The sequence below is a fragment of the Pipistrellus kuhlii genome, unplaced genomic scaffold, assembly GCF_014108245.1.
Source record: "Pipistrellus kuhlii isolate mPipKuh1 unplaced genomic scaffold, mPipKuh1.p scaffold_m20_p_8, whole genome shotgun sequence".
Taxonomy (NCBI): Eukaryota; Metazoa; Chordata; class Mammalia; order Chiroptera; family Vespertilionidae; genus Pipistrellus; species Pipistrellus kuhlii.
Genome location: NW_023425584.1, coordinates 10,715,191 through 10,729,399, shown reverse-complemented (window position 1 = coordinate 10,729,399; position 14,209 = coordinate 10,715,191). Strand labels below are relative to the sequence as shown.

The following is a 14,209-nucleotide window of genomic DNA, read 5'->3' as shown; positions in this document are numbered from 1 at the left end:
TATATATGAAAAAATATCTTCAGGAGAGGATTTTAAAAATAATAAAATAAATTTGTACTTTCAACCAATGAGAGCCAAATTCCCCAGTGTCCAGCTCATTGTTACTGCCTTGGCCAGGCCTGACTCAGACAATAGTGCATTAATCCACCAAAGGCAAGGTTAGCAGCTACTCATAACTCCACTTAGAAGGGAAGAGTCTTTACTTCCTTGAAAATGAGCTATGAGGACTTTTCTGTCTCAGCAGCTTGGAAGGGTGTGGCCTTGTGTTTGAGAGTGGGAGGAGGAACTGAGCTGAGCAGTAATATCTCATCCTGCTAAATCAGTCTTGTCTGCAAGAGGCTTCTAAAGTACCTTATTTTCAAATCAGATCTAAATCAGCCAAGTAAGCAGGGAAACGTGGGCATGAAGCCAAATAATTAAAATGAAACACATAATTTGGATTTCATTCTTCTTGCATTTTAAGACAAATTATACTTTGGTAAAGAGAAAAGAAGCAATATTTGAAAACCAGTCTCTCATGTGTTCATTTCCCATTGTAAGAGTAGATATAGTCTTTAAAACTGATGTTCTGCAAGCACATAAAGAAAACATAAATCTGTGATAACTGGGATATATCCCCCTAGTACATTTTCTAAACTTAAAAATCAAAATTTCCTAAAATTTCACTTAGAACCATGTAAAATGCAGGGCATGGACTTTTAAAAGCAATGCATGACTCCTGATTGTAAAAAAAAAAAAAAAACTAGAAACCTCAAATCGTGTCCTATTAAGTTGTTCTCATGTATAGCTTTCATTCCTTAATTCCTTTATGACTCTATTCTGGATTATTTACATAAACTCCTTTTTTTAATCCAAGGTTCAAAAATACAGACTCTAGATATCTTGCTTTTGTTTGTTTGTTTGTTTTGCTTTATGCTTACATTTTTAAGTGTGTTCATTTATTTGATCATTTACTCAACAAATATTATGAAATACCTATTTAGAATCAAGCAGGATGCTAATTATTAGTAGTGTAATGATGGGCTAAAATAGGCACTTTTTGGACTCAAGCAGTTAAAGTCTAATATTGGAGACAAACATTACAAAAACAACTTCACAAATAAATGAGAAATTACTAATTGAAGTAATTGCTACGAAGTAAAACCATATGATTCAATGAAAGTATGAGAAAAAAAATGTCTCAGTATAGGAATTTCATTGTGAACTAGTTATTTACTAGTTTTAAGCACCAACATATTACCTTCTGGTTTGTATGAAGATAGATCGTGAGAACAAGAGAAAATTGTTACAAATCTTAGGATTCATTTTAGGCAAGTATAAAAGCTCTCCTCCATCTCTCCCCAACAAACAAACAAACTAAGTATATTGTGTCTATTACGTAGCCAGAAAAGGCACCATCAAAAATCACTTAAAAGAAGAAAATATGATGAATATGCTCAAAAATGCTTCCTTCTTTCTAGTAGTCACATTGCTTCTAGAAAGATCAGATTTCAGTTTCAGCTAGATTTTGCTTTTTTAAATTTTTTTTAAACCCAAGTTAGTAGAAGGTGGTTTTCAACATACCCCTGAATGGAACTCTCATTTTAAAAGTGAGAAATTTGAACATATGCTCATTTTTAAATGCTTTTCAGTTTTTGATAAGGGGTTGCATGGTGCTATCTCTGGTCTGTTCCCAGGAGACTATGTGGTCATGAGTGTCTACTTTGATCTGAGCAGAAGAATGGGGTACTTCACCATCCAGACCTACATCCCCTGCACACTCATTGTTGTTCTATCCTGGGTGTCTTTCTGGATCAATAAGGATGCTGTGCCAGCCAGAACTTCTCTAGGTAAGACACAGTTCTTCATCTTACATCACTTAGTCAAGGTAAGTACCTAAAAGGCATAATCTTTATCCCCCTTTCCAAATTGATTTGCTTTTAATCCAATCAGCAGCTATATAGAAATGCTCTTTGTTTCATTTTAAAGAAAACTAGTATACTAAAAAAGGGAAAAATGTTTAAATTTTCCTAATTCTGTTTTTCTTAACAAATTTAATATGCTCCCCCCCTTCAGTAAATTATCTTAATAAATTTAAATTAGCTAAAAACAAACAAACAAACAAACAAACAAAAAACCCTTCTAATTTCAATAGATTTTTCGTTGTGGTCTTTGGGCAGTTCTGTAAGCTGGAACTACTGACACCAACTCATGAGAACTGATAATTTGTCCTTTCGCAATAGTGTTTCTAGTGATGTCACATTGGCAGCTTGACATCAGCCAAGGTGAAAGTAGTAATATCATCGAAATAAGCAAACACTAAAAATCAAAGCATTCATTTTTTTCTAAAGTAATTTGTTACATCTTTACCAGCACACCATGGGCTGTTAATTAATTCCAACATGCACAATCATGATGACATTAGAGGACATACATACATGTTAATTGGCTACTTATGAGCCAGTAGGAAGATTATTTTGGGGAGGACAAAATCACCTATGAAATTTTGAGAACCCATCTCCCCACTTTTAAGATTATGTTCAGTTTTCTTAATCTATTGTATAATGGTGATATTTGTCTCAGGTTTTCAAATATTTATTTTCTCACATGAGGAAGAAGGTGCACAGAGATTATAAGAAAGCCACATAATCACAGGGACATTGGAGTCTAGGTCCATGAATAAAAATTTTATGCTACATAAAATTCCCTAAAGATTTAACTAAGAATAAAGCTATTGAAAGATGAATTATTAAACCATAATCCCTTTCATCCTCTATGAGGAAATTAGAACCACATCTCTTGCTCAGTCTTTTCTGGGAAGGCAGTATCATGGAATAGCTAAGAGCTGCGGCTTTGATATCTAATAAACCTGAATGGCAACTCAGAATTATAGTATGGACCCGGAAATATCCTTTAATCTCTATTCCTTACAGTTTCCTCACATGTAAAACATATAATTTTCTTTACCTAACAGTTGCTAACATTGCTAGATCTTACTATGGTTTGTATTCTTTGCATAGAATAACTTATTAGGTTAAATAAGTTATTCTATGCAAAGAATACAAACCATAGTAAGATCTAGCAATGTTAGCAACTGTGGTCATTTTCTGACAAAATGATCTGTCCCAGGCTACTAAACCTGAGGGCAGAGTGATTCCTGGGGAATTTTTTTTTAAATATGTAATTTGCATATTTGTGCTCTGCCAAATCTAATTTAGTCTCCCATCTGTTTCAAAATAAAGTTATTTTGATTTTCCCATTATATGTGGTACTTTATGTTACAAGTACTATTCAACAATAGTGTCTAATGCTACATGCTAAAACAAACCCAAAATAGTGTGAGCCTATTACTTTAGGATGATTAATTGTCACTGTGAGTAGAATGTGCTGTATAACATGCTATGTCTGTCTCTCACATTAGCATACAAATATCTTTTATTCCCAGTATAGTGCATGGCACATAGCTGGTAGCACAATGATTATTTTTGAGTAATATATGTATACTTACGAATAAACTAGAGGATGGTGCAAGAATTCATGCAAGGGTGGGGCACCTCTGGGTGGCCTGCAGGGATCAGGCTGAAACCCACAGACCAATGCCACCTGCAGCTCCTACCTGCCATTCCCACTCATCCTGGCCCCACTGTGCCTGCAGCTGGCTTGAGCCCAATCAGTCCTGATCAGGAGAGGCTTATGCTGCTGGAATGTGAAAGGGTGCAGGCCAGGCTGAGGGACCCCACTGGTGCACGATCAGACTGGAGAGGGACCATGGGAGGGCTTCAGGGTATGTCCAGCCCATCTCGCTCAGTTCTGATCAGCAGTACTCTAGCAGAAAGCTAATCTACTGGTTGGAGCATCTGCCCCCTGCTGGTCAGTGCACACCATAGCAACTGGTCAGTCACTCAACTGTCTGCCCCTTGTGGTTAGTGCACATCACAGTGAGTGGCTGAGCAGTCTTAGCATATCATTAGCATATTACACTTTGATTGGTTGTTCAGTTGTTCTGCAGTTTGTTCTATTTGCATATTACCCTTCTATTATTTAGGATGGAACAAATACATTTCTGCATTCCAATTTTTCCATCCCACAAATATTTTAAGAAAAATATTTCAAATTGATTTCCTCTCTTGAAGTACACAGTTCTGCTATCAAAATCCCTCTTATGGCCACTCCTGTAACTCATTTAATTACTCATTAAATGAGTGCTCACTGGCAAAAGACCATGGTAGGAGAAGGCAGCAAGGTGAGTAAGCTAAGAATGAGGGAGAGACCCCTAAGCAAAAAGCAGTCATTGACTACAAGTTGATCATTGAGGACAAATCAGATATATTCAATATGGACCCCCTGCCTGTTCTACTCTTCACAACTAAAGCATGTAGAAGTCGTTGTAATGATTACAAAAAATATCACATTTTTTAGAACTAAGGAAGCAGAGGTGCAGCAATGTTAAATGGCATTTAAGAGGCAACAAATATTTGTGGACATAGTCTATGATTCTAATTACACTTTCTTTCCCATTACTGAGGTTGCTTATCAGAAACCACAAAACTTAGTCCATCGTGACTAAGTCACCCAGCTTGCTAATGTGGTCACATAACCTTTTCTACTGTGCCTCTCTTCAGGTATCACAACTGTCCTGACAATGACAACCCTAAGCACCATCGCCCGGAAGTCACTGCCCAAGGTCTCCTATGTCACAGCAATGGATCTCTTTGTGTCTGTCTGCTTCATATTTGTCTTCTCTGCTTTGGTGGAGTATGGCACCCTACATTATTTTGTCAGCAACCGGAAACCAAGCAAGGATAAAGACAAAAAGAAGAAAAACCCTGTATGTATCATTTCCTACTGGGACCACTGAAGTTTTTATGCAGAAAAGATCACCTGGTTTTGTTTGGATTTTGTCTTGGTTAGTCTATGTTCAGGTTATGGCTCAACACTTTGGGCTCCAAGATGAAAACTGAATGTGTGACTTTGACCAGAACATAAGGATTCATTATGGTTATTAGTTAAGAGATACCTGATTCACTAAGGCAGACTCTTGCTCTCTTCATTTCATGGGGGCTGTAACCATTGCTGAGGGATGCATCTCTCTTCTAACGGCTATTATTCCAGCTTTTATTTATTTTCACCTTTCTGCCCCCTTACTATAAGATTTTAAAATTATTGATATTTTAAATTAAGATTTTCTATCCAAAGCTTTCTACCAGGAAGCCATAAGATTCTTTAAATTTCAAGAATCATCACACTTTTGCAAATGTGTGTGTGTGTGTGTGTGTGTGTGTGTGTGTGTGTGTTGCCACCAGAGGACTTCTCTTGGCTTCATACTCTGTGCACCTGTTTATTTTAAAAGAAATATCTCATCTATTGTTTGGGCAAGTTACTTAGCCTTCCTATGTTTTTCTTTAATCATATATAACAGAATATTATAAAATATGTTATAGGGCTACTATGAAAAATAACTATAACAATGGTAAAAAGCATTACATAGTACCTTACACATAAAAGTTCTTATCATTCCCTAGTTGATGATGATGGTTGATGTGGGTGATTATATAAGTACTAACCTGGATTGATTTCAGTGATTTGGAACCAGAGAGAATGACTTCACCTTGCCATCAAACTTAAAATAGAGAAGATGAAGCACAAACATGAATGCCGAAAGCAATTGTCTTTTATTATTAATGTTGAGAGAGCATATAGCTACCCAATTACCTACCTAAACACAATATCTGGCTCATAGGAGGCCCATGAAAGTCAAAGTCCCTTCCAAGGCAGGGGCCAAGGAATTCACCCCACTGATAGCCTTTCCTGATCTGCTCTAAGGGCCATGAGAGATATGATAGTGGCTAACTCTCTGACCCATGGACTTTGGGAGACTGAATTATAATGAGGAAGTCTGGCTGATTCTAGGTTGTATCCCGATGCATCTCCAAGGACACCAGTGAAATTCTCTACACGGTATATGTTTGTTTGAATATAAGAATTTATAACAGGTAAAGAAAGAAGCATCATTTTTTATGATTAATAAAAAAATAAATGCTTATCTCTAATTTCCCAAATACTCATTACACTTTATTCAGTCCTTTTCTTCCCTGTGTGTTCTGCCTCTCTTTGCCTTCACATCTTCTCTCTCCTTATTTTCGTTTTCTAATTGTTTTTGTTTTCTCCCTCTCCTTCACTTTCCATTTCATCCCTCCACTCCCCCACCCAAGAAGATGGTTCTACTGATACTTAGCATTATTACCTGCCAGTAATTACAAGGGTACAAGAGGACTAGCTTTCAAACAAATCTAAAGAGTCCTCTCTCTCTCTCTCTCTCTCTCTCTCTCTCTCTCTCTCTCTCTCTCTCTTTTCCTCTTTTCCTCCCTCCCTCCTTCCCTCTCTTTTTCTGAGTCCTTGGGAAAAAACCCTTTGCCCCTCTCTAATAGCTAGGTCACTGCAGAGTGCATTTTGTTTCAGAAATAGAAACATATGGATTCCTTAATCCATGGTCATGAAGATGACAGAAGAAAACAAGGCAGAAGAGAAAAAGATGAAAGAAACTGAGAAAATAAAATTACCTGAGAATTTCAAGCATTTCTCCCTTTTAAGTCAATTAGATGCTTTATCAGAGCAGCAAGAACATAAGGTACTAAAGAGAGGCTGAATTTAATTTGCCCATTTAATATGTGCTTTGATTCATTATGTCAGGATTCAATTAATAAGACCTTCTTAGTGATAATTAGAAAATAAAATAAGAAGATTCCTCATAAATGAATAACCCTGGCTTTTGTAGTTAGATAATTGTGGGTTAATTTATGAAAGATTTAACTAGCAGTCACCAAATTCTCTTTTTTCAACGTTAGGCATATACTTTGTTCCATGTTCAAAATTGTCCTTCTGTGCCTATAATTTTAGTTTATTTCACCTACTATGTTTTCAAAATGCATTTTAATTTATCTTATTTTGTCTCTTTTTTCTTTCCCTTTTCTTCCTCTTCTTTTAATGAAATGAAATGCATTCTCTTTTCTGTCTACAAACCCAAAGCTTCTTCGGATGTTTTCCTTCAAGGTATAATGTTTTTGGAATGGAAATTCACTGCATGCAACGGCTGAGTTTAAGTATTAATGCTTACATGGTGTTTGTTTGTTTTTTATGAATAGACATTTAAGCATTCTACTAAAGATAAAACATTGAAAATACGAAAGTTCTGTTTATTTCTAGAGTTGATTCAACAACCCTATGCTAATTCACAGCGGTTTTGACCTTACATGAAGCTAAAAAGCTATAAGCAATAGGAGATGTTGTTAGTGAAGAAGGCTTCTTTAAACATCAAAGCCAAAACTTACCCTTTCTTCGCAGATGAAAATGAAATCCAGTGTCACTGCCTGCATCTGCCATATACCACATATAACCTATGTGCCCTTAAATTTTAGTTCTGTAAATCCTAATGCAAAAATAACCTCCTTTGGCCTAAGCTTTACCTGTCTGTTCTGTAAAAATAATACTCTCTTTAAAATGCTTTAGTTAAAAAACCTATCCCTTCCTTCTAGGATGGCCTTTTGGCTCTGTCTTGCAATATTATAAGATTTCTATTCCCAGTTGAATTCTGACAGCTGATTCAGAGACACTGGGATTTATATTTATATTATCGTAAAACTAAGTCATCAATATTAACTTCAAATAGACCACTGAGTCTTAAAACAATTTTATAATTCATCCCAAAACATAAGTTAGATCAGGATTCAGCTGATTAGTACTAATTTTTTTCTCAAATGCTAAATAATGTTTGACAGGCAGTAGAATATTTTTCTGAATCTCACTCACTAGCAGGTAAACCTTGCTGACATTCTGAAACTTCTAGATGGTGAATATTACACAAAGTACCTTATTCCTCTAAAACATGAGCCATACTCTTGTAGTACAAATTCAGGAAACTTCTACAGTATTCATATTTTTAACATTTTATATTAAAAGCATCTAATAAATTTGCTCAGTATAATGGGGTTTACTATTTGCCAATAGGTAAGCATTACACAAAATTTGATTTCAAAATTGATACATTTTTTTATTTCTCTGTTCTACTCACATGCAAAACCATTTAATGCCTTCATGTAACCCAGCTCCCATCTAATATTTACTAGGATAAGATTCCATGTAGTTGTTTGATTTAAATCTTTAAACTTTGCGTTCTTTTGGTGTTTAATCTTCTTGCTCCAGCTATAAGCTTGATGGTATTATTTTCAGCTGCACTGCTTAAACTCAAAATTCAAAATCTGCAAATGTGCTATCCTTCTGAGTTTAATTTCACCATTGTAGATCACGATGTCATAGCAATTTCCTGAGTACTCATTTTCAGATTCATCATTCACTTTGCTAACATCGTGGAGGAATAGCCCAGGATTTATCAAGTGGAATTAACTCTGATCCCTCTTTGTCCCTCCCCTGCCTCAGGCCCCTACGATTGATATTCGCCCAAGATCAGCAACCATTCAAATGAACAATGCCACGCACCTTCAAGAGAGAGATGAAGAGTATGGGTATGAGTGTCTGGATGGCAAGGACTGTGCCAGCTTTTTCTGCTGTTTTGAAGATTGCCGAACAGGAGCTTGGAGACATGGGAGGATACATATCCGGATTGCCAAGATGGACTCATATGCACGGATCTTCTTCCCCACCGCCTTCTGCTTGTTCAATTTGGTTTATTGGGTCTCCTACCTCTACCTGTAAAGAGATAGGGGTCTTAGTGTTAACAAGGGTCTTATTTACTAAATCTCATGGAGAGAAGGTGTCATTTCAAAGTCCACTTGAATAGTCCCTCTGTGCGGTTTATAATAATCTGAATTTGTTTCTCTGTTCTAACCTGGTAAATTGTATTAATGTCATATTGTTTGCACTCAACTCGCCTTTGATAAGTGTAATTTAAACTATAATGTTTCTGTGTTGCAAACCTGCAGGGCAAGTTGAAATTAGAGCAAGAACATTGAAATCAAACAAGGTATTTCCAGCTACAGAACTGAAATAGGAAAAGCAATGAGTATTTGCAGTGGTGGTGTCCTCATCCCATTCAAAATACAGTTAGATGCAAAATATCCCAAACTGTTCCCTAAGACCATTGGGGGGTCAAGTTGTAGTGAACTGATCCCAACAGAATATCTCCCACATTTGAGACAAATCACAACTCATTTTACATATAAGAACCTAGACAAGAAACCTATTATACCTCGATCGCAAGATAGAAAGAAAATTCCCTTCATATCACATGTACAATGATGTAAATATTTCAATAACTTAGAATGCTTCAAGTTTAATGCATGCATCTCTTTAGAGGCAAAATAAATGGATTGAAGTTAACATCCTAAAGCATTGTCTTTTACTCTTTGTGTCTTTGGGCTACAAAAGAATCATGAATGCAATTATAAAGATTTGGGATTGGAATTGGAGGGGAAATTTTTCACTATCATTTCCCTCTTGCATAAAGATTGAAATAGCTTATACTTCCTCGTATGACATATTAAGCACTCTGAGTAAAATATAGACTGAATATTTGCCACCTCTAAATATGCCAAATTTCATAGAGTATAAAGTGATTGTATGTGCTTGCTGCTATTTTTCCTTCCTTTTAGGACTATAGATCTTAACAGAACTTACTCTCCATCGCAAGATCTGCTTGTAGTGACTGTGAGTGCCTCGGTGGCAGTGTCCTTTTCAATGTCCTCTTTGGGTCCTAAGCACCTTGCACAGTGCTTGGCACACGGTGCTCAACAAGTATGGTTTGGAGTGAACTGGACCCATATCATGCCAATGTATTTCTCTGTGCTGGCCTGGAACCAGTGACTCATCTTTGCATGTTGGCAATGTCAAGTGATATTTGACTTTGTAGATATAAACAGAAGGATCCAAAGAACTTAGGCTATTTATATTCATTTTCAAAAGTTTATTTTAGCTAATGTCTATATTCCTTTAAAACAATACTTACGTCCTCTATTTGTATACAAAAATTAGTCTGCTAGAGAATAATTAAAAGTTCTATATTATTTCTTCATGTTTAGAAGTGAGTCAACCTTGACCTATGACAATTGTCCTTGAGGACACATGACAGGCATGATCAATACTCATACCTGACTAGTATTTAGAATATAGTATTCTATACTCTGTGAAAGGAAATTTTAATGTACTGAAGATTAAACTTAAAAAATGAAAAAACAAATGAATGACTTACAAGGAGGCTGAGCCTACGCAATCATTCAGGTAGATTGTAATCACATAAAGTGGTTGTCACAGACTTCAAAACATCATGAGTAGAGCTTCATCTTTGTGGATTCATCCTGAATCCTTATTTTTCTAAGTTAGCATCCTTTGCCAGTTCTTCTTTATGGCAATCATTGTTCTAAGTAAGAATTCAATCAGAGCTAGTAAATCTTTATAGAGTAAAAAAGTGTAGAAAAGAATAGAAAAAAAGAGACAGTGACTTTGTTAATATAAATCCATGTAATGTCATCTGGATGAATCTTGAAACACATCTAGCTGCCAATTTTACAAATGTTTAATATACCAGTGCTCTAGTGTGTAACCTCAAACACATGTAAATAGAATCAATTATTTTCTTGTTTTAGATTGTTAACATATTAAATGTTGACTCCTTGGGAGAGTGGTTGGCAAATTTTCAATGGTGAGACACGTTATTATTGTCAACTTGAAATGTATTCCATAATGGGGAAACTCAGAAAAGCTGGCTTTCCAATGTGTGCATAGTATTGGCAATATTAATATATATTATACATACCCTAAATATTCATTATCAACTGTTCCCTGTCTATGTATTTGAAAACCTTTTTGCAAAGGGAAATGCCTACTATGTGGACTTTTACAATAAAAATGCTGCATTCTCATCCATGGTGGCATCCCAGTGGTCTGATTGGACGTGTATGTCTTAAAGAGTGTGACCATTTCTTCCTGGCTCATTCCCCAACACTGCCTTCCCTTTCTGTGAGTTTCTCTCGTGAACAGTGAATTGTTTTTTGTATCATGATGCCCTTCACTTCACAAGAATTAAGAAATGCATTTTGGGTGTGGCATTAGGGACAGAAGGTAGAAAGGTCATGATGTAATAAAGCTCAGGCCTTCTGTACCTCAAAACTTGTGGTGTGGTTAAGAATATGGACACAATGTCAGACATAGTTGGAATCCCAACTCTACATTTGAAAAAAATATATTTTATGAATTTTACAAAGAGGAAGGGAGAGAGATAGAGAATTAGAAATACCCATGAAAGAGAAATATTGACCAGTTGCCTTCATCATGCCCCTGACTGGAGATCAAGCCTGCCCACAACCAAAGTATATGCCATTGATCAGAATCAAATCTGTGGCCCTTCAATTCATAGGCCAACGCTCTATTCACTGAACTGAACCAATCAGTGCCCAACTCTACATTTACTAGTTATTTAACAATTGTCAATTCAGCCTTAATGAAGATCCATTTTCCCTGCTATAAATTAGGTACAATAATGCCAACAAATGTAGTGTCTCTCAACAAAGGGGCAAAAGTCCCTTCCCTCACTTCTAGTGCCTATAGTGCTCAGCTAACCATGCACTCTGTTGGGTCAGCTCTCCTAAAGGAACGCAGCCTTAATGTGACTCTGTGTCACAATGTTTGATCTTTAAAGAGTACGCATTGCGAACGTTCTTTAAAAATCTAGGTTGAAAATCTAAGTCTACTGTTGAAAAGAAGAAAAAGAAAAAACCCCTCACACATTACATTAGTTGTTTTTTGTGTGTTTGTTTGTTTGTTTTTGTTTGTTTGTTTTTTAAGGCTAAAGAGCCCTTCTCTGTAGCCCTGAAACTTAGAAACATAGAGAGCTATCCTCCAGAACCCCATTTTCTTGAAGTCCTTTAAAATTTAAAAAAAAAAAGCATCATTTTTTACAAACACAGCTGCTCTAACCTCCCTCTGCCTGACATTATCCTGGTCCCACATGGCTTCCAGCATCCAATTTAAACATCTATTTCCCACCTCTCAGGCATGTAAAGAAAAAGTTTTTAGCTAGGTCTTGTCTGTTCTCTAGTTAATGCCCTTATCTTTAGCTGAGTTGATATTCATGGTATGGCCTTTACACACACACACACACACACACACACACACACACACACACACTGTTTTAAGGTAGCAACATTATTCTGACAAATAGCAACAATTTTTATGTGGTGAAGGTCAAATTACATCAACCAAATGAAGTGGCCTTTAGGGATTTTGTCAAAAATTGCTCTCTTTATGCTTTGTCACTATGGTTTCTTGTCAAACATGTAGGAAAAAGGGAGACTGACCTAGGCCAAGAGCTCTGCTATATTTTCTCAGTACACGTTAGGTTTCCTAAGGTCACACAACCAGTTAATGGCAAACATGAAAAAGCCACCTGGGCATTGATCTTTCTTCTGAACCTCATAGTGCCTCAGGATTGGGAAGTAAAATTCTGAAACACTTTATTCTTCTATCTTTAGGATTTGCCAAATTTGCTGATCTTGACCTCACTTTCATTGTTTTAATTTCAATAAGACCAATTTTAAAATACCTAGCAGCAGAAATGAGTTAACAGATTTCATTTCTTCTCTAATATAATAACTAGTCAATATTGAATGTTACCCACAGTTTTCAAAATTCTGTTTGAAAGATGAGATCTACAGTGGTATGAAAAATTGCAGCATAAGAGTTGGCCCTCAGGGATTGGGACATTAGACAACCATGCAGTCTCCTCTGGCTGGTCTATAGGCTCATTCTTTCTACTATAACAGGAAAGTTGTGCGAGCGATCTAAACTATTCATTCTAATGTTAGAAATTATAGGCTACTTACAAAATCCAATTGTCACTTACTTTTGCTATAATTCTATATAATAAAACTCTAATATGCAAATCGACTGAATGACCAGTGGAATGACTGGTTTCTATGATGCACACTGATCATGAGGGGACAGACTCGCTCAATGCAGGAGCTGCCCCCTGGTGGTCAGTGTATTCCCACAGGGGGAGCCAGCTCATCCAGAAGCTGGGCTCATGGCTGGTGAGTGCAGTGGTGGTGGTGGAAGTCTTTCTTGCCTCTGCAGCAGCACTAAGGAGCAGCAAGCACGTGGGTGGTAAGAAGTGAGGGGTCCCAGACTTTGAGAGGGATCTCGGATTGCAAGGTGGATATCCCAGACTCTGAGACAGCGCACACAAGGCTGAGGGATCTCACACCACAGTACATAAATTTCATGCACCTGGCATCTAATTAGGAAAGTCTTCCCCTGTTATTGTTTGTATAACAAAATGAAAAAAACAAAGGCTTTTGCCCTAGATTACCTCGGTTCAAATCCTGACACTGTTCAAACCTAGTGTCCAACTTTATTTTGCCTCAGTTTCTTCATCTGAAAAATGGGAATAATGATGGTTCATAGTTTTATTGTAAGGGACAACTGTGTTACTACTAAAGGATGATTGAATGTTAGTAATTTTCCTCAGCACAGATATGAAGTATCAGAAATAAAAGGGCACAAGAATCATAATCTACCTTGTTTAAGAATTAGTATTTATTATTTTAACTACTACAGTTTTCTACTATGTATGAATGCATTTAAATAAACATCTTTACTGACATTATGCCATACTTAGAAAATTCATGTACATAAAGGAAATTATAGAGCTAAGTAACCATTTCCAAGTGGAACTGTGTATCATTTAAATTACTGTATGTGATAAATAAGAAAATACAAAAGTAGATATTTTTAAAAAGTAAACATTATGACTTCCCTTAAAAATACAGAAATGCTGAATTGAATTACTAAGTAAATAAATAACACTACAAATAGATGTGTAGTGCCATTTTAATGTAGTGTTTTTTGGAATATAACTACATCAATATATTATTTTGTAGCTAAGTTTGCAAAATTCTTAATGAAATGAACATGAAGATGCTTAATCATTACTGAGAACTCTTTCCACAAATAATAATAATAACAATAATAATAATAATAATAATAATGGCACTGGACTAGAGGTAGATAATTCAAGTCACACCTGGGATTTTCCTAAATATCCCTATCTCAAGAGACTTAGTCTCATCTATAAATGAGGATATTTAGTCACTTATCCTTCTGACATATCTTTATTTTTCTTTTATTTATTTATTTTTTAAATAAATTTTTATTGTTAATATTATTACAAATGTTCCTCTTTCTCCAGCCCCCCCTTCCATTGCTCTCCTCCACCAGGTTCCCA

The 14,209-nt window shown here is 36.1% G+C and overlaps 1 protein-coding gene across 2 annotated transcripts in view; it reads left to right on the top strand.

Annotated features, from left to right (window-relative positions):
- The window catches only part of GABRG2 (gamma-aminobutyric acid type A receptor subunit gamma2), an 81,834-nt gene extending 70,980 nt beyond the window's left edge, over window positions 1–10,854 (top strand). The window contains exons 7-10 of one of the 2 annotated variants that reach the window (XM_036424532.2): window positions 1,677–1,829; window positions 4,602–4,807; window positions 7,006–7,029; window positions 8,413–10,854. In XM_036424532.2, the coding sequence (XP_036280425.1) occupies window positions 1,677–1,829; window positions 4,602–4,807; window positions 7,006–7,029; window positions 8,413–8,688 (659 nt within the window). In that variant the 3' untranslated portion in view covers window positions 8,689–10,854. The remainder of the gene's footprint in view (window positions 1–1,676; window positions 1,830–4,601; window positions 4,808–7,005; window positions 7,030–8,412) is intronic. The other variant, XM_036424533.2, reaches the window with a different exon arrangement.
- Window positions 10,855–14,209: the final 3,355 nt, after the last annotated feature.